The sequence below is a fragment of the Crocuta crocuta genome, unplaced genomic scaffold (assembly GCF_008692635.1).
Source record: "Crocuta crocuta isolate KB4526 unplaced genomic scaffold, BGI_CrCroc_1.0 scaffold217, whole genome shotgun sequence".
Classification (NCBI taxonomy): Eukaryota; Metazoa; Chordata; class Mammalia; order Carnivora; family Hyaenidae; genus Crocuta; species Crocuta crocuta.
In genome coordinates, this window is record NW_027532208.1 from 6634589 (window position 1) to 6661171 (window position 26583).

A 26583-nucleotide genomic window follows, 5' to 3' on the forward strand; every position below is an offset into this window, starting at 1 on the left:
CTAAACCTGAAACATTCCAATTCCCTATTAATTGTAAATTCACAAAACAGGAATGTCTGTCCTCACCTCTCAAAACAATGTTTTTGATCACCTGTAATTTTTATTTTTTACTTCTCATAAAAACTTTATTAGACTCCATTGGATACATTTTTACAATATTGGTCTTGTGTAGACATTTAAAAACAAGACATAAGCAAAATACATTTGGTAGAGGTATTTCTAAAATTTTATCACTTGCAACATCTTAATTCTTCTGAATTACTTTGTGACTCAGAGGCTGTTTGAGTTTTTTCCATGTAATTTATCCTTTGACTCATTGAAAGCATTGACAGTGAGCATTTCCTCAAAGCATCTAGAAGAGAACTAAAATACAGCACAGGCGCCAAGGTGGCTTAGCAGTGATTGTTTGCTTGGGACCTTTTATGCAATGTGTCTGATGCCTCACGTCTACCCATCTGCACAAATTTTTAGTAACTTTGGTTTAAAACAGCTTTCTTTTTTTTTTTCTCCCTCCAGCTTTATTGAGATGTAATTGACATAGAACATTGTACAAGCTTAAGGGATCCAATACGTTGGTTTGATACCCTTACATATCATAAAGTGATTATTGCCACAGAGTTAACTAACACCTCCATTACATCCCCTAATTACCATCTCTTTTTCTTTTTGTGATGAGAATATTTAAGATAACCTAATCCCTTAGTATCCCTTAGTGATTTTCAAGTATGTGATACAGTATCATTGGCTATAATTACCATGTTGTGCACTATGTTCCCCAGAATCTAAGTATGGAAGCTTGTCTACTTTGACCAACATAATATTTTTAAAGGGAGAAACTCGGAACTAATAAATATTTACATACCTTGTGGATGGGAATAGAAATTAGTTCAAAGCTTCCAGAAAGGATTTGGACAGCATGTTTTAAGAACATTAAGGTAGCAATACCTTCTGCTAGGATTATTTTCTTAAGAACACCTGAAGTGTGAACAAGCTTTACACCACAGATGCTCATTACAGTCAAAAATTTGAACAAAACTAAATTGTCTCAAAATCGGGGGAACAATGAACCGATAGTGGGAAAGGATGGTAAGCAATCGTTACTTTCTTGTACAGTTTTCAAGCTATCCAGTAAGATGGTATTATTTTTGTAATCTTTTTTAAAAAGGTGATAAAACTCTGCCCAGTTGCCTGAACCTAGACACGATGTGGGAGCACAGAAGCAAAAGCCCCTTCCCTCTCTTCTGGATTTGTTCCTGGTTAGCTTGGTTTCCACGGAGGAGACCCAGTGAAGGGCCAGCAGCACTTTCCCACTGGTTGAGGTTGTGGCGTGGTGGGTGGGATGGACACCAATATAGGACCACAAGTTCCAATTAAACAAATTCTTGCGTGTACCCAAAGAGCTGCGCAGAGCCAAGTTCAGGGGTTTTGTCTTGTGGACTTTGGCCCGTTCTGCCACAGATGCATTCCAAACCCCCAGGAAGATGTCTGCCGCAGTGTAGGCATTTGGTAGCGCTCTGGAGACCCAGTGGGTAACCAGTGTTCCTATATCGAGATGTTTCCCTATGTTTCTCTTCTGTGCTGGGGCTGGGGGAGCCGTGTGCAGACAGGGACTAGGGGTGTCACAGGCAGAGGGCTCATGCCCACACCAGGCATTGAATCACTTTGTCTTTCTTGCTAAAATGATCTCCTCCTGGATCTGAGCCTTCATCCTCACTTGGGGGGTCGCGTGGCCTTCGCTTCCAAAAGTCAGAACCAAGGCGTGGCAGAAACAGGGTTGGGCCGCAGGATTTCCGCCCGGTGGGCTCTGATGGGTGATGTTTTGCCTGTTCCTACAGCTGCGAAATAACAAGGCTAAAGACGTCTGCTTGGACCAGGGGCCACTGGAGAACCACACAGCAATACTGTACCCGTGCCATGGCTGGGGACCCCAGGTAGGAGCCTGTCTCTGACCAGGAGGGGAGGCGAGTCAGCGGCCCCCAGAGGATCTGTGGGGCATCTACTTTGTCCGTCTACTTCGTAGCTGTGTTCTAAGATTTTAAGGAGACGGCAGGGGGCTTTCTGGTTGTTTCTGCATAGCAGTTGGGGAAAGATTCATGAGCGTTTGCATCAGCACAGATACGAAGAGGATCAATGGGCACACTGCACACTGAATAGAGAAGGTGAATGCATTTCAGAGTCATTTGCAAATAGGCATGTATCTGCCACATGGGCATACGTTATAATCATGATTAAATATGTCTGTTTACACATACTTCAAAGAAATAACCGAGTTCCTCAAGAGAACATGCCTAACACATTCATCCCGAAAGGCCAGTTGGGTGGTAAGTGTGACCGGGTCTGTAAGCACTGGTACGAGAGCCAAGGGCTGACTGGGCAACAGGAACATGCCAGTCGTAACATTTCAGAGAGCACCCACATGCTCCAGTCTCCCAAGAGAACACAAGATAACTCAAGAAAGGCACTACGTCCAACCGACAAAGGAAAAACAGAGCCCAGTCAGTGAATTTCCCTTGGCAACTTTGTGCTAACCCAAGGTGTGCTGCGTGCATGTATGCATACGTGTGTGTCTCTGTGTGTGCATATACGCGCACGTGTGTGTGTGTGTGTGTGTGTGTGTGTACATAAAAAACTTGGCAGAAATTCTGAGATTTGGGAGAAAACACATCCAAAAATGCCATTAGACTTGGCATTCATAAAAATTTAAGACATTTTTTATGTCAACTAAGAGTAATAAAAGGCAGGCTACAAATGGGGAAAACAGATATAACTCAGTCCTCGAAGAACACCAGACATTCAGAGCCAGATTCACTGGTTCTCTCTCTTGGGTTCTGTTTGTTCATCTGTAATCGGAAGATACTGGACAAAGATGCCCCGTAGCTCCCTTGGTCCGCCTCCTGTGAACACATATACATTCAGTTGTGAATTCACACTCGTGGGTCATGTGCCCACAGTCACGCGTGCAGTCCTGAAGGCTTGTGGGTTCCTTCTGTTCCTGGCACTTTCGCTTCCCTTTAAGCCAATACCTGGAAAGAGAGGAGTTGTGTTTTCTCTACTATCATGACAGATAGTTCTTTTTTTTTAAGTTTATTTATTTATTTTGAGAGAGAGCAAGTGCAAGCAGGGGAGAGGGAGAGAGAGAGGGAGAAAGAATCCCAAGCAGTATCTGAGCTGAAGCACGGACCCCAACATGGAGCTCAATCCCATGAACCGCGAGATCAGAACCTGAGCTGAAATTGAGAGTCAGACACTTACCCGAATGAGCCACTCAGGTGCCCCATGGCAGGAAGTTCTGAAAGTCCAGACCCCCAGCATCCCTTCAGTATGTGACAAGTCCTCTGAAGGTGGATAATGGGCACTGTGGGACAGATCAAACCCTGAGCCCTTTGCTTCCTGAAGCCCTTCTGGGAGGTAGACAGGCAGCATGGGGAAACTGAGGCACAGAGGAGCAAGTGCCCGTGAGCAGAGCAGACTAGAACCCAGGCCCTCCAGCATGACTAAAGCGCTCTACATTCAAACCCAACCCATGTACTTCGAGATGATTTCCTGAGCCCACAGTTGGCTGAAAGCACCCGTGGGGAGCGGGAGAGAGACCAGGAAGCCCAGCCCTGCTCCGTGTCCTGATGGCTCTCCGCAGGGACATGGGGCACTCACAGGAAAGGCAGCAGGGACTAAAGAACCCAGGGAGCGTCTCTGTTCGTTTATTCACTTGCTCAATGCGTGTGTCTTGAGCACTGACTGCAGGTGCTGGTCACGAGTATATTTAGTGGTGGATAGGATCTGGTCCCTGCTCTCAGATGGGTTACACTTGAGGGAAGAGACAAAGAGACGGGAAACTCTAGAGCCTAGGAAGTGTGGAAAGAGCAAGATAGCCCGGGAGCCGAGACACAGAAGGCGGCCCTGTATGGCTGGCACTCAGAGTTGCGAGAGCAAAGGGGTGGCTGAGAGATCAGGCCGGAGGGGATGGAGAGGCGGGTCTCTCAGGAGAAGATGTGCTTCAAGGCACCGGTCCTTGCCTTCAGGGTGTGGCAGAATCACCTGGAAGGCTTGTGAAAGCCTGGCTTCTGGACTTCTGGGCGCCACTCCAGGGCTTCTGAGCCAGGGAGCCTGCGGAGGGTGGGGAGATTTTGCATTTCTAGTAAGTTCCCAGATGAGGCCATGATGCTGGCCTGAGGAGTGGGGGACTTGACTCTGGGGCACTAGGGAACCACAGTGGGGTGACAGCTTAGATCGGCCTTAGATTGAACTCCCGGAGGAGTTCAGAGAGGGGAGGGTGCCATGGAAGCATCCTGGCCGATGGCCCCTGATGTCCCTCCAGCTCTTCCCTCACAGGGTCTGGAGGTGACAAGGACCCTGGGAGCCTTGGTGGCCTGGGAGGTGGAAGTGGGGAGCCGTGGCCTGCAGGTGATGGTCAAGTCAGACATTTAAGAGGCCGCACCTTGGGACAAGCCAGATGACGAGCTGGCAGTGGAGCCTAATTGGTGGGTGAGCTGGCCGGGAGGGGGACGAGGGCACATGGCGGTGTCAGGGCAGCGGGAGCCTGGACGCCAAGCCCTGGGGGTGCCCACTTCTGAGCCACACTGCTGTAGATGACCCTCATTCGGGAGATGCCAAGAAAGCGCTTAGAAAAACACGGAACTTCCAGATTTCTCCAACCCAGTCTTCTGAATACATAACATTGTGACTAAGTACTTGCTAACTGTGGCGTAATAGAAACTGTCATGTTTCGATATCTGCATAATCACAAACTGGCCTGTGAGGCCAACCTCTGGGCATGAGAAAAGGAATAAAGGTGGTCTCATAAACGTCCCCCAGCCATCTGAGGGCTTCCCCGCATGGCTCCAAGCAGTGGCCTTTCACTCGGGTGATTCTGGAGAAGGTTTTCTAAGTCACTCAGGAAGTTCTTAGCTGAACGTGAGGACCAGCGCATAGAGGTGACTCCATCTGTCTTCTATGGCCCTGGGGCCACCTCCCCCAGGGTGCTTTGCCCTCTCCTTCTGCCCTGGGCTGTCAGAACACCCTCTAAGTCCCTTGCGATGCTCACAGCTCTGGGAGAGACCCCAGCAAACTTGGCCTTCCTCACCTTCCTGTCCGGAGCCTTCAATCCTCTTGCATCCCTGCCTCAGAATTCCCAGTCACCTGCAAAACAGGTCCGGCAGGAACGCCCCGGTGGCCCGTCTCCCCGACCACAGATGGCCACCGGTTAGCTCCCTGCCCAGCCAGCAAGCTGGCCTCTCCTCAGGAGCACGCACGGCAGAATACCGGTGCCTTGGGTGGGAAATAACTGGAATTCATCTTCTCCCCGTTCCACCTGCACACAGAGCTTTTCCAGATGAATGTTCCTGCCATTTAGTGGATGTAGCATATAAAGCAAAGGAGGCTATTCATTGACACCCCCACACACACACTCTAGTCTGAACAGCTCAGATTGGGCCATGGTTGTTTGCCATCAGCTGATTTTTTAAAAAATAAGTCTAATGTGGTTTTCTGTTCCTCCACACATTCCGAAGTAAGAAGGCACCCTGGGTACTTCTCTCCAGCTGCCAGGCTGCCCCCCCACCGCCGCTCATCAAGGTTTCCTCCGCCTCCTTCCAAAACCACTCCCTCTGCGCTCGGAGTGAGTTCCCCACCAGTCACGTGCCTTGGCATCTTGTAAGACCGCTTCGTAAAGTGCTGTTGGGCAAACAGAGACGGAATCAGAGCTCCTGCAACGAGGCAACTCCCAGAAGAAGGAATTGTTGTTCCACGGACATTGTTAGCTTAATTAATGGACTCTCGGTCGTAATTTATTATCCAACAGCAATTAAACAGAGATAAAATAAGCACGGAGGAGGGTAATTTCCTGTCCTCCAGCACGTGTTTGTCAACAAAATGGAAAAGGTTCGCCGCCACTCGGAGAGCCTGCCCCCTCGCAAGTGTCTGCCAGCGAGCTGGTGACCCGCCTTGCTCTTGTCTGGTTACTAATTTGGATTGGACGGTTGCCCGTTTCTTTTCTGAGCTTAAGTTTTACCTAGAAATAGGGTGTCAAAGATGGAGCAATTGCCTTTGACGTCAGTCTGACCTCATTTAGAGCCGGGGTTCTTGTCCAAGGAGGCCCTCGGCACCCCCACCCGGCTCCAGGTTGCCGATCCAGGCCCAGGTCAGCCTCTTCTGCCAGCCCGTGTTATCTCCCCATCCACCCAGTCCACCTGTCAACCATGTCCAACCTCTCCTTCTGATTTCCCTGAAGGACAAAGGTCAAGGAGAGAGAAGGGCAGGCAGCGCTGTCCCCAGGAGCCTCCAGTCACATGTGACATCTTCCATCCTTGCCCCTTAACAGCTCTGAGGGCTCTGGGCTGCTCTCTTGAGTCCCTGCGGCTGAGCTGTGGTTGAGGTCCCAACGGTGTGGCAGGCCATGGACCGTGGCCCAGAGCTTCACGGCACAACCCTGAGCCCTGGGCCAGAGCTACGGCTGGGTGGAGACAGGGAATAGAAATGCTGGCGATAGGGCACCTGGGTGGCTCAGTCAGTTAGGCATCTGATTCTTGAGTTCCGCTCAGGTCATGATCTTACGGTTTGTGTGTTGGAGCCCCCCAGGCTCTGTACTGGCAGCATGGAGCCTGCTTGGGACCCTCTCTCCCTCTCTCTCTGCCCCTTCGCTCCTCGTGCTCTCTCTCTCACTCTCAAAATAAATAAATAAACATTAAAACTTTTTTTTTTTAATTTTGACAATAAACCCATTTCTGTTTTTAGTAACATGTTTGATCCTACCAGGCGGGTAGTGACCTCCCCACCCCTGATTTTACACATGGAAACATGGAGATTCAGGTACTACCATGGTATTTTTCAAACTAAAGCCCCATGACTCCTGGTCATGAGTCCTTGGCTCTGGCATCCGGTGCGTTCTGGGGAACTTGTCTCACTCCCTTGGGGGAGGCCCTGTGGTTCACTAGCTCACGGCAAGGCGTAGAAGGACTAGAAGCCAGCATAGAGACAATGATAGGCAAGAGGTGAGAGCAAAGGCATGGGGGTGGGGGTGGGGGCGTACAGCATGTTTGGGGGACAGGGACATGGTTGTGGCAGGGCAGCCAGTAGGACCAGAGTACTGAGAGCCCTGGGTGCCGGGATGGGGGGCCGGGGCTCCCCACCGTGCATCTCAGGTGCCATCCAACAGATCCGTGAGCCACCAGCGATGCATCACAAACACCGACCGGTCCCTGAGTCCCACCCCAGACCTCCTGAAGACGCGGCCTGGGAATCTGCATGTTGTCATCTGCAAGTGTGTTCCTTTCTCAATCAACACTGTCTCTTGGGCATCCGTTACAGGCCAGGCCATGTGACGTACAGGTCAGGTGTATCTGCATTTGCCCGAGGTGATGCCCAGTGTCCCAACCTAATTCCTTTTTTCACTTACAACACTACTTCAACGTTTATATGATTGGTGTTTTTCATTTTTGAGGTAAATTCATTCTTGTTAGTATGATTGCAGGGTTTGCCTAACACATACTGCCAAGGAACCCCACCTCAATCGAGGTCTAGGGTGGCTCCGCCACCCTCCAAAATTCCCTTGAACACCTTCAGAGTTAATCCCTCCCGCTGCTCCCAAATTTGAGGCCCAGCTTAACCTCCTGGAACCACCCACCTGGCTACAGCTCTGGTAGAGGTTCCTCCCTGAGCCGAGGCCCACAGCTTCTGAGCAGCCCATGTGCACTGGGCGCGCCAGTACAAGGTTCAAGTAGGTGGTCCCGGGGAGTTCAAGGTGCACTCCGTAGCTACAGCTACAGCGTGTAGCTGTGGCGGAACGTTCTTGGAGGTGTGTATCACGGACAGGGGTGTCGGGCTCTGTCCCAAGGACCCCTCCCCACACTCCAGGGAGGTATCAGAGGTCTGTCTTCTTCTTGCCCCTCTGTCGATATGTGTTCGTCTTCCTCTTCCTTCTTTTCAGAGATGCTCCCATTCCTTACCCTCAGTTAATTCATCACCAGAATGACAGATGAGAACTCTTTCATCCTGTAATTAAATTTAAGCTGATCTTGGACTTATTCTTTGATGGCTTCATCTTCTAAGTGATACATCATCCAAACACCTTGTCAGGATGTGCCAGGAAGGCGCTAGCACCCCACTGGTGTGACAGGAATCCCACAGCTATTAGCACGTGGAAGGCACTCAGAAAACACGGAAGTTAATGAATCCATGCAATCTCTTGGCTTCCAAACAAAGTCATGTAAGTGTTGCGGCTCAAGGAATGGAACCATTGAGAGCACACTGGAGGTACCGCCCCCCAGGAAGGATGACTTTGCCCCAGAAAACAGATCTGTGATCTGGGGACCGGGCCACTTGCATTCGGTAAGAAGCAGGCCCAGGAATCCCTTTCGGTTCCTGGAGAGCATCTTGAGGTCGGAGCAGGGGCTCTTTAGACCTTGTGGGAAAATAGAAGTTGGAGGAGTGAGGGCAGCTACTTTTTATGTCCAGGAAACTGACAGAGACAAAAGAGAGAGGAGTGGGGAGAGAAGACACCGGCGCTGTGTGACACATCCGAAGTGTGACATCATGGAGGCTCTGTACCATTCATTTCCATCTCTCCTCTCTGAGGCAGTATTTTTAAAAAAACCCTCCTCCTTCATCCCACTGCGACACTTTATAAACTTATTTTGCCTCGTCGCAGATAGCAGGAATATTAAGCGCCTTCTTTTTTTTTTTTTTGTTCTTCTGACTCATCTTCTCTCAAAACATTCAAAATGCTTCTGATTTTATTATTTCCAGGTTGTTAGTTCCTGCCTTCCAGGCCCTGCCTCCATCCAGCCTTTGTGTGCGACCCTGGGGCCCACCTTCTCTGTAGACCTCCGTGCGCTTTGCACTTCTGAGACTTTCCCGAGGCTTCAGCTTTGCTTCCCTGTTTTATTTCCAAACCCCAGCTCCCTTTTTAAAATTACCCCTGACAAGCGGGTTTCGAGGTCCACATACAGGAAGCAGGAATGTCCAATTTCCTAAATGGCATTCGCAAGTAAAGGTACATGAATTTTATCTTGCTTAAGGAGGACTCCAAGGTTAAGGAGAAATTACTGTATTATTGCTTTCTTGCCAGAATGGGCTGATGAACTATTCTTTCCAGAAAATCAGAATCATAGTCATAACATCTTTTCCAGTAGATTCTCTTTTTTTTTTCCTTTTTCCTTTCTTTTTCAATTTCAGAGAGAGACAGAATATGTGAGGGAGAAGGGCAAAGAGAGAGGGAGATAGAGAATCTCACGTAGGCTCTATGCTCAACGTGGAGCCTGACATAGAACTTGATCCCATGACCCTGGGATCATGACCTGAGCCAAAATCAAAAGTCAAACATCAAACGACTGAGCCACCTAGGCGCCCCTCCAGTAGGGACTCTTAGTGAAAAGTTTTATGTCTGCTTAGAAGTTTAGTGGATTTTTTCTCCAGCCACAAAAAGTGATCCAGGTAGATTTTGTGTTAATGTTAGGTATGGAATAAGGAAAACTCAGACTGAACAGTCAGATGGTGGCCACAGTTTCAGCTGAAGCTTTCTACCTTCCTTGCCCAGGGCTGTTAAATTCAAAGAAAGTCACTGCTAATCTCTTCCTTTTCTACTAAAGATGCAACAGCATTGCAGTGAGTTTGAAAGAAAAAGTTAAATCATCCATAATCTCGCCATCCTAAAACAACTATTATCATTTCTGAGGCATGTTTCCAGCCCTTATGTTTTCAAAGAAGTATGTTGGTTTCTTAGGCTGTTTTCAAATCACTGAATTAATACCATCACTTCTTCTGAAGGAAGAGAAGGGGGAGGCAGAACATGCTGGTGAAGAAGTCTTTAGTTCCTTAGCACTGCCAGGTGCAACAGTGCAAGAGAAAACCATTAGAATAGCCTCACCCCTGGCCATTTAGTGCAGAGGGTTCCAGTGTGTCTTTGGAACAGCTGTGTCTGTTGAATGGTTATTTTCAAAGACGTTGCTTGTTTGAAATGGAGAGGGTCTGAGAACATGGCCAGTCAGAATTAAGGGCAGATCCTGAAGAGTTTAGTGGTAGGTAGTGCAGCTCAGGCCATTGATCTAAGATGTCAAGGCCTCCGAAGTCTGGGTTCCCATCAGAGAAGGCAAGAGGAGGACCACGTGTCAGTAGCACAATGTTCTAGACTATTCTCATTGTACCACCTGCCTGGCTTAGAAGGTAGGGGTTGTGCAAAGGGCCAGGTTTGAGACAACTTTCGGGAATTCCATCCACGTGAGGACCACCAAGGGTGCCATATACACTTGACATTGGTTCCAGAAAGGTGTGGAGGCCTTCTTCAAATTGCTCTGTGCCGTGGTGGTGTCATCACCAACCCCCTTCCTGAGAGTGCTGCACTGCATGGCCTCCTGACTTCTTCCTGCAGCTACAGGGGCCACATGTCAGATGATGGAGCCTACTTTTCAAAGACTCCTGATTAGTCATCTTGACTGCCTGATATTGCTCCCCAAATGAGGTGTCTGCAGGGCTTGAATCTGTGGCCCCTCCATGGAAATGGAGATGTCAACCAGACATCCTGGAAGCCTTGCGGGAAGGCTTGCAGGAAGGCTTTGTGCACAAAGATGTCGGTTCTTGTCAGCTCGGGCTCACCTTCCCCCACTTAAATGGTTGGTTTGGCCATAAACAGGACAGGAGATTTCAACCTGGGGGTGTATGGTCATCCAACGGCCCACCCTAGCACTCCAGACACCTTGTCATGCCATTCTCGGTTGGGAATGAGGCTCCTAATTCCAGTGCCAAGGTGGGCAGGAGCTAACGAGAACCATGCATGGCCAAGTGAAGATTTCTCATCTCTGCATGTTAGTGAGACTGGAAAATCAGGAAATGATACTTCACACACATCCCACATCAGAGTTAACTCTTCCATGGTGATGCTGAGAGGTACCTTTCTGTGTGTGGTTGGCTTCTAAGCTCTGACCTTGGGCAAGACACGGAAGCTCCTTGTACTTGAGTTTCCTTCTCTGGAATGTAAATATAATAATAGTATCCATCTCATAGAGATGCTGTGTCAGTTAAACAAGCCAATCAATGAAAAGTACTTAGACAAGGTCCATGGCACATATCATATAAAGATGATGTCCATGGTGCTGAATGTGAGACCTTGGGAAAGCTTCACTTTCCTAAGAAAGGGTCAGTTAGGTACACAATGTTCTACAGTAACAAATCGCAGTGAAAACTTGAACATCCCTAGACACTTTGAGCACCTCAAGTCCTCATATAACATGCAAGGGGAAGATTGGACCAGTGATATCCAAGGTTCCTTCCAGTTCTTAGGTTCTGGGATACATGAGCCTTCCAGCATTCAGCTAGACTTCCAGCTTGGTTCAGTTCTTCAAGGCAATTTTACCTGGGACACAGGTTACATGGAAAGATGGATGAGACATGGAGACTCCTACCATCTAGAAATTCATAGTTAATTAAGGTGCTGTTGTATAAAATAGCTTGGTGATTGGCTGAGTCCACTCACCAGTATTTCTTTTTTTTTTTACTTATCAAATAAATGTCTGTGGACTTCACCTTAATGATCAATATTATGCAATTTGTGACACTTTTTTTTCTAATTTATTTTATCTTCAGACCAACCCAACAAAATAAATACGGATATAGTTTTCCTGATGGGCAAATCACATTTCAGAATATTTCAGAATATATAATATACTGAAGTCTTATGCTGTTTCTTTTATTCTTATATTTCTTTATTAATTGCCTCCTTTATAAGACACTGAAATATCCAAATCTCAAGACATCTTCTCCCTGGAATTTCACAATACCTTGTTGATAGAATTTCATTGTTTCTTGTGTTGTCTCTGAGAGACCTTCCATCGTTCCCATTTTAAAGATGGGGAAACTGAGTCTCCAAGACCAATGAGGTTGGAATGTGGAGCATGAGGTGGGGGGTGACCAAACATGGAGGGGGGTAGTATACAATCCTATATGAATTTTAAGGAGCTTAGGTTTTATGCCAGCCCCCACCGGAAGCCACTGAAATATTGGAAGCCTTTTAAATAGAAAGTTGGGATTTGGTCTGATTTTGTATTTAGGAAGGAATCACTTGGGACTGCAGTTTGAGTTGTGGATTAGAGGGTCTTGAACTAGAGGCAAGAACTTCAGTTATGAGACTGGTATGATGACCTTGACAAAAGCCAGTCACCTAAACCTGAGTAATGACAATAGGGATCGTAAGAAGTAGCCATATTTAAAATCTGATTAGGGATAAAATCAGACTCATACTTGACACTCTACACAAGCTTAAATTCCAAATGGATTAAGAATCTAAATGTAAAATATGAAACTATACAAATACTAGAAAAGTAAAGCTCAAAACCCAAAGACAATAATAGGTTGGTGTATTTGACTACATTAAAAATTCTTTTTAAACTTGCATGGCAACATAATGCCACAGACACAGTCAAAAATACCTGACAAATGAGGAGAAAATATTTGTAACACATACGACAAAGAGTAATTTTCCTGTTGTAGACAGGTTTCTTAAAATTGAGGAACAGGGGCGCCTGGCCGGCTTAGTTGCTTAAACATCCAACTTCAGCTCAGGTCATGATCTCACGGTTTGTGGGTTCAAGCCCCGCATCAGGCTCTGTGCTGACAGCTAGCTCAGAGCCTGGAGCCTGCTTCAGATTCTGTATCTCCCTCTCTCTCTCTGGCCCTCTCCTGCTCACACTGTCTGTCTCTCTCTCTCAGAAATAAATAAAAAATAAATAAAAAACAAAAAATTAAAAAATTGAGGAACAAAGGACTAAAAATCTGATAGAAAAGTAGGAAAAAGACACAAGCAAACAGGTTGCCAAAAAGATACATAAATGACTCCTAAATGTACAAAAAAAAAATGTTCATACTCATTTATAATTGGGGAAACTCAAAGCAGAATAACACTGAGAAACCATTCCTCACTCCTTTTTTGCATATTTGCAAAAATTTTAAAAATTGACAACATACTCAAGGTTCTAGAGAAAAAGCCAAATCTCATAGATCGCCTGTAGAGATGTAAATTGGTGCCATTTTTTTTTGAAGGGAGTTTGGCGATCCTTACCAAAGCTGCAATATGCTTACTTTTTGACCTAGCGATCGACTTCCAAAAAATTTACTCTGAAGATACATTTCCAGCAATATGAGATCACACATGTTCATTCCTGTATTATTTGCGATTTCAAAATAGTAGAAGCCACGTTAATGCCTATTCGTAGGCATAACATGGGCCATCCCCATAAACTGATAATGAGTGATTTCCCTGTATGGTTAAATGCAAAAGACAAAGTACAAAGGAAGGATGCTTCGTATGCTAACCTTTATTTAAGACAAATGGCCTCTGAAAAGTAAATACGTCTATCTGCTCGTCTGTGCAAGAGATTCAGGAAGGATAAACCGGAAACTGATGAGATCAGGTGGCTACCTGCTGGAGATGAGCGAGAATAGGGTGGACAGAATGTGGGAGCAGAATGAGGAATAAAAGGGGAGTGACACTTTTCAGTGCACCTTTATGTCAAGTTCTGACTCTTGGAAGCATGGTGCCCTTTCAGATGTCTGAGAAATGATGATAAATTCAACGTTCTAAGATGTAAGGAAGAAGACCCACAGTGGGATGCAAATAGTAAATTAAAAAAAGAAATAACCTAACTAAATGAGTAACGTAACTGCACTGATGGATGGGGAAGAACAGTGCCAATCTCAGTGGCTTGGAAGTTTGGACAGTTTTGACTGGATTCTAGAAACTTAAAGGAAAAAAGAGCCATTGCCAGTAATGCATTCTAGTAAGTAAGCTTGTTTTCCACAGGCGTCTGGGTTAACAATTCTGAAAGTACTATATGTGTGCACTAGGATTGAACAAGTAAGTATATAAAGTATGGATAATGGACATGATTTCACTCATCTGTGGAATTTGAGAAACTTAACAGGTGTTCATAGAGGAAGGGGAGGAAAAATAAGATAAAAAACAGAGAGGGAGACAAACCATGAGAGACTCTTAAATATGGAGAACAAAATGAGGGTGGATGGGGCCGGGAGGTGGAGAAAATGAATGATGGACATTAAGGAGGGCACTTGTTGGATGAGCGCTGGGTGTTATACATAACTGATGAATCACTGGATTCTACTCCTGAAGCCAAGACTACACTGTATGTTAACTAACTTGAGGATAAAAAAGAAAAGAAAGTATGGATAATGGGAACCTAGGCTCTTGCTGTTGGAGAAAGAGGTTATAAATAAGGAAAGAGGTATGGCTAGAACGATGAATGTTGGATTGCAATGTGAGGGATCAGGATGAAGTTATTTTATAGGTGTATGGAAAAATATCTAAATATACATACGTGAAACATATATAAACAGAGAGAGATATAGGAATAAATTTATAGAAAATGTAAAAATAAAAACAAATGTGTATGGATTGGTGTACATACATAGATTTCCTAGCTCTGAGAAAATCTAGAAGCAATAAAATCCAGTGGCAGTGAACACATCTAGCACCCAGATTTTGGATGATCCCAGGGATGGAGGAGGAAAAATATAGGGTAAGCCTGGAAAACCTTGCAGGTGGTGTCAGAATTAAAGAAAGTGCTTTTCGAAAGATGTTGTCTTCTTAATAGAATGTAGGAGCCACCCTGAGGGAGTTCCTAATGTCCAAAGCTGGAACTATTTGAGTAGCAAAATAAACAGTGATAATATTAGATTGTCACTCATATGATTTATTTAAAAATTCGGGAGTACACACTGACATAAATAAATAAATGGCAAGAAAGGACAGCTATTCCTTCAGTAGAAGTCCACTTAGAAAATGTAGAAGAATGTGGGGAATGAAATCACCCCGAGGCAGTCATGCCAGTAATACTTGCTGACGTCCAGAAGTAGCAATGGATGCCAAAATTAGTGGGTGAAAATATGATGAACATGAAGATATTTTCAGTTTCTGAGTATCTCCTTTTATACAGGGACAATAGTAACTTCACAGTTGAGAAGCCAAAAGACACCGCCTTAACCAGTGGTCAAGGTTAACATAGCTAGTAATGAGACGTCACACACCCCTGATCTGATGCCCCGAAAAGGGCACGGCATCACCTCTGGTTTTTCTTGTTAAAAATGCATAACTGTGATTTTAATCTAATCATGAGGAAATATCAGAAAAACCCAGATTTAGAGACATTCTATAAAATAATTGCCCAGTACTCTTCAAAAGTGTCAAGATCATTAAAAACAAGAGAAGACTGAGAAGCCATCTTGATAGGAGGAAATTAAGGAGACATGAGAACAGAATGCAGTAGAGGATACTGGAAGAGAAAATGTAGATGGAAAACTGCTGAAATTTCTGTGAGGTCTACGGATTAGTTAATAGGATTATACCCATGTTAATTCCCTGGCGTGGGTGATTATGCCATGATTATGTAAGATACTAACTTTAGAGTAAGCAGGATGCCAGGTATACCAGAATTCCCTGTACTATATTTGCAACGTTTTTGTAAGTCTAAAATGACTTTGACTTAAAAAGTTTTTTAAAAATCTTTTAAGAGGTCTAGTTGGCTGGAATTATTGGTGACGAGGGTGAGGGAAGTTGGAGGTGATACTCAAGTCCCTGGCTTCATCAGAGGTTGATAGTGGTGTCATTGTTGAGATTGGAGACATGGGTTTGGGAGAGGGGGATGATATGGGTTCTGTTTGGGGCATTGTGAGTTTGGGGTTGAGTCTGGGGTTGGGGTGGGCCTTGGGAATCCCCGCAGTGATATCCTCTAGGCAGCCAAACATTCCAAACAGGTGCTGAGGACAGAGCAGGAGATGCATATTGGGCTTTGGTGGGGGGGGTGCCAAGAGAGAGCAGTCCGATCATAGGACAGACCCTAGTGTGCCTTCACATTTAGTGCTGCTGCCCTTCTAAAGGGATGGCTTTAGAGATGTAAAGCTGAGTCCTGAGAGTCTCCTCCATGTCTGCTCCAGGCAAGGGTACCTAAGATCTGGATCGAACCAAGGCAATGAAGTTGGGGGCAGGGAAGAGCAGGGTAGGAACATCTGCTATGGGATCCAGCCCTCCCTGGATCAGACTTCCAGCTAGAAGTTACCCACAGACCTAGCCAGAGGGAACCCAATGGTCCAGGCAGCCACCTGGGGGTACTCGGCAGCCTGGCAGTATTGTTGAAGCCCTTGGAGCAGCAACCCTTGGCTCTGAGAACCCAACAGATGGCTCTGAGAACAGGCAGAGAACGCAAGCCCAGAGTAGCTGAGTGCTGGGAAGGAGCGGGGCCGGGAAATGCTGGCCCCACGAGGCCACATGGGAGTCCCTGGAGAAGATAAGTCTGGTGAATTAGAAACAAGGCCCAGTTCTTAACTGGTGCTTGAGGTCAGGGGGAATAAGAGTAACAAAACATACAGGGCTTCCATGCACCATGTCTTCTTCTCACTAATTTACTTAATTCCACACCTACCCTACCCTATGAAGTAAACTGTAAAAGTATCCCCATTTTAAAAATGAGGAGACAGGGGCGCCTGGGTGGCTTAGTCGGTTAAGCATCCGACTTTCGCTTAGGTCATGATCTCGCAGTTCGTGGGTTAGGTCCCCGCGTCGGGCTCTGTGCTGACTGCCGGCTCGGAGCCTGGAGCCTGTTTCGGTCTGTGACTCTCTCTCTCTCTGACCCTCCCCTGTTCACGCTGTCTCTCTCTCTCTCTCTCTCCTAGAAGTGAATAAAACATAAAAAAAAAAAAAAGTTAAAAAAAAATAAAGCGAGTGCCTAGTCCAGTGGCCCAAGTGTCCGCAGTCCAGGGTTGTCCGAGGAGTCTGACCTGCCCCACCCCCTGCAGACCGGAAGCTACAGCGGGTCCCAGTCTGGCCTTGGGTTAAATGAAACTGCCCAGCCTCAGGAAGGACGTCTTACACTGCACGGCCGGCGGTGAGGGCAGGGGCCTGGAATCTGGGGGTGTCCTCCGTCCTTCCCTCTCTCCCCTTTCCCTTCCCTGCTGCCTTCTGGGAGTGGAGTGGGGCTTGTCTTGGTGGGGGGGGGGAGGGGATTGTGGAGAAAGCTGGACTCTGTCCCGATGGTTTATGAGTTCCCGCCGCACATCAGGCTCTGTGCTGACAGCTCGGAGCCTGGAGCTGCTTCGGACTCCGTGTCTCCCTCTCTCTAGTCACCCTTCCCTTGCTCACACTCTGTCTCTCTCTGTCTTTCAAAAATGAGTAAACATTTTAGGGGCGCCTGGGTGGCTTGGTCGGTTAAGCGTCCGACTTTCGCTTAGGTCATGATCTCACGGTTCGTGGGTTCGAGCCCCGCGTCGGGCTCTGTGCTGACTGCCAGCTCGGAGCCTGGAGCCTGTTTCAGAGTCTGTGTCTCCCTCTCTCTCTGACCCTCCCCTGCTCACGCTGTCTCTCTCTCCTAGAAATAAATAAAACATTAAAAAAATTTTTTTTTAAATAAAAAAATAAAAAAAATAAAATAAAATAAAAATGAGGAGACAGAGTCCCATAGAGCGTTAAGTAACTGGCGCAGGGTCGTAAAACCATTACGTGGCAGAGCTTAGATTTATTAAGCAGGCTCCAGAGTCCAAGTCTTTAGACATATCATAAACTGCCTCGTTGATGACACAGCACAAAGCCAGGAACCCTGTTTCGATTGGCAAAAATGAGGTGAGACAGATTTCATTAAGATCTTGCTAAAAAGGGAGCCGAGTGTTTGCCAGCATTTCCATGCTATACCCAGGACACAATCCCACCTTCCTATTTCCTACTGCAGAGGCAAGGAAGAGTTGCATCTACTCATTGCAAAATAATCTTTGCTCCTATAACCAGGGGAGCAGTCAGGGTGAGCTTTGGAGACATGCTTAGGAGTTTTCTCCAGGTCTCTGAGAACGGGAGTGTGCTACCCTGCTTACCAGCCCCTCTCCCATTTGGCTCTTCTAACCTTCGTCCTGGTGCTACTCTCATATCCAGAGAGAGCTGGGAGCCTAGCTCTCTCCACAAAGTTATGAGGGCCAGAGCCTGCCATCCCCCACCTCCACTGGCAATGCTCTGCACCCGCCCACTCCTCAACCTGTGTCTCCAGGAAAATCAACCCCAGGTTTTGTGGCAGGAATGTGCTTCCCCATTCATTCTCGGTAGCAGCGCATTTTCTGGAACTCTAACGCTCTCATCCAGCATGATGAGTCATAAATGGTGGAAGAAAGCTGAAGAGGGAGGCCTTAGGAACCATCCAGTCCCTTAGGACCTAGCTCTCCCTGCACAAAACATATCTGATTCTATAGTCTACCTTCTAAGTTCCCAGGAATATTTTTAAATCAACTTTATTGAAGCATAAGGTCAGCACAATAAACCTCATCTATTTAAAGTGTACATTTTGATGAGTTTTGACAGGGTACATGCCTGCAGATCTCCCTTCCCAATCACGATATGCAATATTTCCATTTCCCCCGAGATTCCCTCTGCCTCTGCTCCCCACCTCCAGCTGCCAGACACCAGGTGTCCACTGAAGATACAATCGGAGACAGGTTTTTTCCCTCTATTCAGTTTGGGCTCAGGCATACTCTGGACAGTGACAGAGAAAGTCTGTTTGTTTTTAAGAATATACATATGCATGTGTAATCACCAGAAACCACTCCTTCAGCCAAGCAGCAAACAAATAAGTTCGCCCCACAGCAGGCTCGAATCAATGGAACCCAGCTCTCCGTGTCCTGAGTCGAAGCTGGGGAAAATGCATTGTTTTCATTTAGCAGTGTTTTTCTACACTGACTGAGGCCTGATTTTAAAGTGATGAGAAAGACCCTTAATATGAAAGCAATTGCAAGCCATGTTTTTATTGACAATTCGATGGATTTTGCTGGGTCCCAGAGTCATTCCACAATCATCTGGCTGGTTTTTGTTTATTTGGCTATAACCTGCATATGTCAGTTTTCCCTCAAGGCTGTTCAGTGTGGGTTAATAGTTGTGTGTGCCTCTTACATCATCTCAAATAGAAAATTCTTTTTCTCTGCTAAATGAGAATTAATTGTATTTGAGCTCAGAGGTTTTTTTCCTAATGCATTAGGGTTGTGGATAATGGCATTTGTTTCTTCTCTTGGGCCCGGCAGCCAAACCTAGAATAATCCCATTCAATTCAAAAGGCATTTATAGAGTGTTTGCTTTCTGCAAGATACTTTCTTATTCCTTGTGCATTATAAAAATGAGTAGGATGCTGCTGTCCTAAACCAATTTCAACAACAATGAAAAGCTATAGAAAGGAATGTCACAGGATACACGAGTATGTAAGCTGAAAGAGATTACATCTGGGCAGAGGGTTTTTGGAACCAAAGGAGAAAAGGTAGGGGTAGGGTGGGGATATATTCTACATAGGAAGACCTCTGGCTGTGTTTGTTTTTTTTTAATGTTTATTTGTTTTTGAGAGAGAGACAGAAAGAACATGAGCAGGGGAGAGCCAGAGAGAGAGAGAGAGAGACGCAGAATCCGAAGCGAGCTCCAGGCTCTGAGCTGTCAGCACAGAGCCTGATGGGGGGCTCGAACCCATGGACTGTGAGATCATGACCTGAGCCAAAGTTGGACGCTTAACCAGCTGAGCCGCCCAGGCGCCCCTGTCTTTGAGAGACCTTAAGTCATCTGTTGGACTAAGCCAAGAAACCAAGAGTTAAGGCTGAAAAGCCAAATTGGGAACTTATAGTAGAATATCATAGTTAAAAAAAAAAAAAAGTTTATTCTTAAATCAGCGGGTACTAGAGCAATTGAAGGTTGAAGCAGAGAATGATAAGCTTTGAACCTGCGGGATGAGGAAGGACACATAGAAGCTGGGAAGGCCTGGAGGAGGGAGATCGGGAGGAAATATAGGAGAGAGGTGAATGGGAAGACTTTAGCTTTGTGGATGGGGGAAGGGCAGGGGGACAGGTGACCCGAGTGTGCGAACCTGGAGCCTGGGAAGAGATCAGGAGTATAGGTGTATATAACAAGGGAGCTGATTGTTGGCCGTAACTGGAGAAGTGAGAGTCAACAAGTGTCGGGCAGTTACCAGCTCAGAGGAGGACGTTTCACCCATTGGCTCTTCAGTGGAGCACGTGATGCTATTAGTAGGATTGCCTTGGCAACAGTGAGCATCATACTGAGGTGGCAAATTCCACAGATAGTGACTTGGCCATGACTTTGTGGGGGAGCACATGGACAGAAGATGAGGAGATAGCTTCCAACAATACAGCAGATTAGATACTTTGAAGGGTCTGTCTACTGCTGCATAATCAGATTCTAAATCAACTACAACGAATACCATTTTAAACCCATTCTAGCTTCACAAAAAGTGGTTGTATCCATTAGCTTTTGCTGCATAACAAATCACCCCAAGACATTTTCAGATAAAGAGAATCTGAGAGGGTTTACCATGACAGATAATCACCAAAGGAACTTCTACAGAATATGCTTCAAGAAGAAGGTTTGAGCCCCACATCAGGCTCTCTGCTGTCAGGACAGAGCCCGCTTTGCATCTTCTGTCTCTTTCCCTCTGTCCCTTCCCCACTCGCACTCTCTCTAGTTCAAAAATAAATAAACATTTAGGGGCGCCTGGGTGGCTCAGTCGATTGAGTGCTGACTTTGGCTCAGGTCATGATCTCATGGTCCATGAGTTTGAGCCCCACATCAGGCTCTGTGCTGACAGCTCAGAGCCTGGAGCCTGCTTTGGATTCTGTACCTCCCTCTCTCTCTGCCCCTCCCCCACTTGCTCTCTGTCTCTCTCTGTCTCTCAAAAATAAATAAGCATTTAAAAAATTTTAAATAATAATAAACATTAAAAAATAATATTGAAAAAATTGCTAAGTTGTTAAAATTTCAAGAGTGAACCGTAAAATAATAGAAATGAATAGAATTTCCAAATCTGTAGAGGAGAACAATGAAATGTGATAATATTCCAACAAACAAATCAGACGGAACCAATCCCAACTAAGGCAAATAAAGGAGAAAAAGGAAACAGAGAAGCCTGGATGCATAGAAAGCAGAAAGAAGGATGGTAAAAATAAGCCCGTATATATTATTAAGTGCAATAAGAACAAATTGACTAAACGTTTTGGCTAAAAGAAAACATAGATTGTCACCCTAGTATTTTTTTTTTTAATCCGGGAGGATACTGTTTCCAAGAGATACATCTAAAACATAAGGAGAAAATGGTGAAAGTAAAACCATGGAGGCCGCTACGGCAGATGATTCTAAAGGGCAGGGTGCTGGGACAACTACACTAATACTAAACAAAGTGACTTCCTCATGAAATGGATTCTTAAAAATGAAGTGTTCTGTTTCGTGACAGTGAAACTCACCAGGATGGTAGAATCCTTCTTAGTGTGGATGCTCCCCTCACATTGGTCATCTTCTGCCCTTTCAGTGCAACCACTTGAGTCGAGACCTTCCTCAGCCCCTTCAGCTTCATGTCCCATGACAGGTCATCGCCCGCTTGGCAGCCAGTGCGGTCATCCCGCAAGTCAGGTGGCTCCTCATTAAAAAGTCCCAATCCCTGAGCACGATGCATCCACATAATGCAGTCTCACCTGCACTGCACCCCACCTCCCCACGTCTGCCCTTAGCAGCCATTACACTCTCGCATGGTGAACTGTGCCTAGATCATCCAAAACACTGCATTTCTTCTGGTATCTAGGCCTTTGGATATGTGCTCACCTTGTCTGATCTGCGCTGTCCTCTCCTACTCAGTTGTTCGGCTGACTCCAAGAAGGCTTCACTCAAATGCCCCCTCTTCTTGGAAGCCTTTTCTGACCTCCCTTTTCTGGATCAGGGCCTCTTCTACTCTGGCTGTAAGAGCTCATTTAGTATATTTCATCACATTATTTCACACTGTCATCCTCGCCTCTTTACTTGCCTGTTGCCCTGACTAAGCTGGTGAGCTCCTTGAAGACCAGTACAGTGTCACTCATTCATGATGTCAACAGCATTTATCAAGTACCTACTATGCACAGGCATCCTTCTATGAGGTGAGGATAGAGCCATGAACAAAAAAGACAGGCAAAACTTCTGCCTCATGCCTCTCACGTTCTAGTGGATGGAACCAGACAGAAACCCTATAAATAAGGAGAAGATATTGTCTATGAGAAGATAATATGTGCTTGGAAGGATATAAAGCAAGAAAAAGGATAAGGAATATATGGTGAGGATGAAATTTTAAGTAAGATGGTCAAGAAGATGACATTTAAGGGGGAACTTGGAAGAGGTGAGGGAGTAAGCCATTCAAATATCAGGGAAAGAGCATTCAAGAGAGAAGAAGAGCCAATGCAGAGACTCTAAGCAGGAATAAGATTCACACTTCCAATTCTTTTTTTATATGTAATTTATTGTCAAATTGGCTAAAATACAGTGTATACAATGTGCTCTTGGTTTTGGGGGTAGATTTCCCCCACACTTCCAATTCTTCAACTTACTACAATGCCATACTCATCAAGCCATTCTGGTGCTATCATAAGGATAGGCTCAGAGATCAATGGAATAGAATTGAGAGTCCAGGAATAACCCCACCCATTTATAATCAATTAATTTTTAATAAGGATGACAAGACAATTCAATAGGGAAGAATAGTCTTTTCAACAAATGATCTTGGGACAACAAATAGTCACATGCAAAAGAACAAGTCCTCAGCCATACCTTACATCATATTTAAACATTAACTCAAAATGGATCAAAGATCTAAAGGTAAGAGCTTAGGGGTGCCTGGGTGGCTCAGTCGGTTAAGTGTCTGACTTTGTCTCAGGTCATGATCTCATAGTTCGTGGGTTCGAGCCCCACGTCAGGCTCTGTGCTGACAGCTAGCTCAGAGCCTGGAGCCTGCTTCAGATTCTGTGTGTGTCTCTCTCTCTGACCCTCCTCTGTTCATGCTGTCTCTCTCTCTCAGAAATAAATTTAAAAAAATAAATAAATAAAGGTAAGAGCTTAAACTCTAAAATTCTTCGAAGACATGGAAATCTTCATGACCTTGGATTTGGCAGTATTTCTTAGACATGACATCAAAAGCACAAGCAACCAAAGAAAAAAAATCAATAAATTTAACTTCCTCAAAATTAAAAGCTTTTGTGCTTCAAAGGACACTCAAGAAAGTGAGAAAAACAACCCTCGGAATGGGGAAAAAATACATGAACTCATACAATATATCTGAAAAAGATCTGGCATCCAGAATATATAAAGAACTCTTACAATTCAACAATAAAAAGACAGTTTGTCCATGAAAAAATGGGCAAAATATCCGAGTTGACATTTCTCCAAAGAAGATCTACAAAGCGGCCAATAAGCACATGAGAAGATGCTCATTGTCATTAATTAGGGAAATGCAAATCAAAACTACAATGAGATACCACTACACACCCAGCTGATGAGTAGAATTTTTCTTTTTTAGAAAGAAAGAAGGAATGAAAAACACAGTAACAAGAGTTGGCCAGGATGTGGATGACTTGGAATCCTGGGGATGTAAACTGGTACAACTGCTTTGAATTAGTTTGGCAACTCCTCGAAAAGTTAAGCACCAATTTACCATGTGACCCAACAATTAGCATTTCTACTTCTGGTTATATAGTTAAGAGAATTGAAAACTTATGCCACACAAAAAGTTATATGTAAATGTTCATAGCGGCATCCTTCATGATAGCCAAAAAGTGGAAAAGCCCAAATATCCATCACTCGGTCCATGGGTACGCAGAATGGTCAAGAAGAAAAATGAGATACTCCCACACCACCTTGGAGGGAGACACCAGAGCGTAAGGATCAGGCTGCACCTCTAGACATTTGAGAAGAGATGCCGTGAGGGTGAGAGAGTTACAGAAGACCCTGTGGGATGGACAGAATTGCACTGAGCTCCAGGAAAGTTGAGGACAGAATGTTCTAGAGGAGGGCCAATAAATAGCGTTTCTAGTCAGGGAAACAGCTGGAAAAAAGCCCTGGAGGCAGAAAAGCCTATTGGGCCTGCAGACAAGGAGCAGAGGTCCTTAAGGAAGGGATGCCAGATCTGGGGAGCTGGAAAGTGCACTAGACAGTGGTCCCAAGATTTGCGATCCAGGACTGAGACAAGAAGGACTCACACCACCCGCATGAGAAGCAGTGTGAGATCTGTTGGCCTAACTTGAGTCCCACTGTCCTTTCAGACCACAGCTCCCTTCCCCTGACTCTGGTTCCTTGGCCAGGTCTGCAGAGCCTATGCGTGTGCTTCCTCGTATGGGTTTTTCTTTTTTTTAAATATGTGTTTATTTATTTTTATTTTTTTTAATGTTTTTATTTCTGAGAGAGAGAGAGAGAGAGAGAGAGACAGCGTGAGCAGGGGAGGGTCAGAGAGAGAGAGAGGCACAGACTCTGAAACAGGCTCCAGGCTCTGAGCTGGCTGACAGCACAGAGCCCAACATGGGGCTTGAACCCACGAACCGTGAGATCATGACCTGAGCCGAAGTCAGATGTTTAACCGAGCCACCCAGGCACCCCTCATATGGGTTTTTGGCTTGCGAGACCACCTTCCCCCAGATTGGAAATCCAATAGGACCCTCCATGCCCTCCCTGCCCACCCCGCTTGGAGCTGGCACTTGGCCTTTGCAGGTCCTACTGGCTGGAATCCCCGCCCTTTGCTCAAAGACCTCAGAAAAGAGAGCCTCTGACTCCTGGTGGCATTTAGCTTCGCTCTTTAAACATCTGGGTCACAGATACGCTCAGTTAATTAATGTTCTTAGTGCTGTTCATTTGCCTGCTGGATAATAGATTGATTCATAATTTCAATAAGCAGCTGTGTATATCTTTCCCCTGAACATAAAGGCAGCTTGCTGTCATTCATCACTTGGCATTGGGTGAATTTGAGTGTATTCAGAGAGACATTGTTTAGGGAGGGGTGAGGAGGGCTTCTGATTTTCTTATCTTTTTGCCTCTAACAATCACTCTGATTTGGAACTAATTTGGGCTGAAAGCACACGTTAACCTCATCTCTCTCAAGGGCACTCAATAAAGCCCCTGTCTCTTGTTTCAGAGGGGACCTGGTGGGCTCTCCCTCGGTGATCAAAACAAAGGGTTTCTGAGTGGTTTTCATCAGGAATGAGAACCCCTGCAGAAAATCCCATGCCCTGGAGAAGAGGCACTGAGCAGAGCCGACTTCTTGCTCCATTCCTGACCAGAAACACCCAAGCTCTCGGGAGGAGCCCAGGATCACATAGGAAGACGCCCTGCTGCTGCTCAGCTGTTGGGCCAAGGCAGCAAACCATCGGGTCCGTAGGGCCCCAAGGAGAGAGGCCAGGACCCCTGCGAGGTGACCAAATGTCTTCATGCCTCAGCTCCTTCGTCTTTAAATTGGGGAGAGTCGTAGAAACCTATCTCACAGAACTACTGTAAGAATTACATCCTTTATCCCCTGCAAAGTGCTTAAATGGTGCAAAGTATGCCTCTAATACATGCAAGCTGGCCATTTTATATCTTAATTCATTCAACACCAGCTGTATGTTAATGATCTTCACCCCTACCTCCGCCACCTCATAGGACGTGAAAGCAAAAATGAGAGATGTATTTTCCTGTCTCGTGGCCCTCACCAGCCTGCATTGGCATTATCTCAGTGGGAACACAGCCCTGTCCTTATATTCCCAGAAACCCATTCCCAGGCTGGGCACACAGAACTCTTCAAAACATGCCTGTGGAGTTGAAACAAATAGACGTGGCCGCATCTTTTAAATGACGTTGTTCGCCACAGTGATAACATCCACAAACATGTTTTGAGCACTTGGTCTGTGATTTTCTCCTAGCAAGGAATGAAATTAATTAGACACAGTCCCTGCCCCGAAAAGAGTGTGAAAGACAGATGGATGCATTCACTCAAGAGTTGGTATACAGGATTATAAACAACATGGACAGGTGAGAGAGGAAGGCCACCAGAGTAGCATGGACCCCGCTGTGGGAAGGGTTGGTAGACAGCACCATCTCTGTATCAGTCAGCTCTTGCTGCGTACCAACTACTCCCAAACCTTGGTGGCATAAAGCAATATGCCTTTATTATTGCCCATGAGTCTGTAGGTCAGCCAGATGGTTCTGTGATCTGGACGAGGCTCAGCTGACTTCAGCTGGGCTCATTCACATATCTCCTGGCAGCCAGGAGGTCGGCTGAGGGCTGCCTAATGTAGGACAACCTTATCCACTTGTCTGTTGGTTGGCTGGCTGTGGTTGGGCCACCTGTCTCTCCTCCTCTGGCAGGCCATCCAGAGCTTCCTGCCAGGGTGACAGCAGGGTTCTAAGAGCAAGAGAGTGGAAACATGCAAGGCTAAAGATGTAGTCCATCACCTGGCACATCCTCCCCTCCACTATATTCTGTTGGCCAAAGCAAGTCGCCAGTATTCAAGGGATGAAGAAGTAGACTTCACTTTTCAATGCCCATTGCTACAAGTCATAGTGCCTGCAGCGCATGGAAGGAAGGAGTGAAGGATGTGACTGTTTTCGCAATCTGCCCCAATCCCCTAGGATTCGTCGCTGTGCGTGGAGCAGACAGCAGGTACCAGGAGTGTGTTGCACATTTAGGACACTTCTGCTTTTTCATCACTATAAATAATGCTGCAGTAAAGACCCTAGACATGAACTTGTGTTCGTGGTCGTGATCGTTACCTTGGGAGAGATTTCTGAAAGTGAATTTACTG

The 26583-nt window shown here is 45.9% G+C and overlaps 1 protein-coding gene across 2 annotated transcripts in view; it reads left to right on the forward strand.

Annotated features, from left to right (window-relative positions):
* Nucleotides 1–26583, forward strand: part of GALNT17 (polypeptide N-acetylgalactosaminyltransferase 17) — a 440178-nt gene that overhangs the window by 410076 nt on the left and 3519 nt on the right. For both annotated transcript variants that reach the window (XM_077777925.1, XM_077777924.1), the window contains one exon: nucleotides 1836–1931. In XM_077777925.1, coding sequence (XP_077634051.1) covers nucleotides 1836–1931 — 96 coding nt within the window. The remainder of the gene's footprint in view (nucleotides 1–1835; nucleotides 1932–26583) is intronic.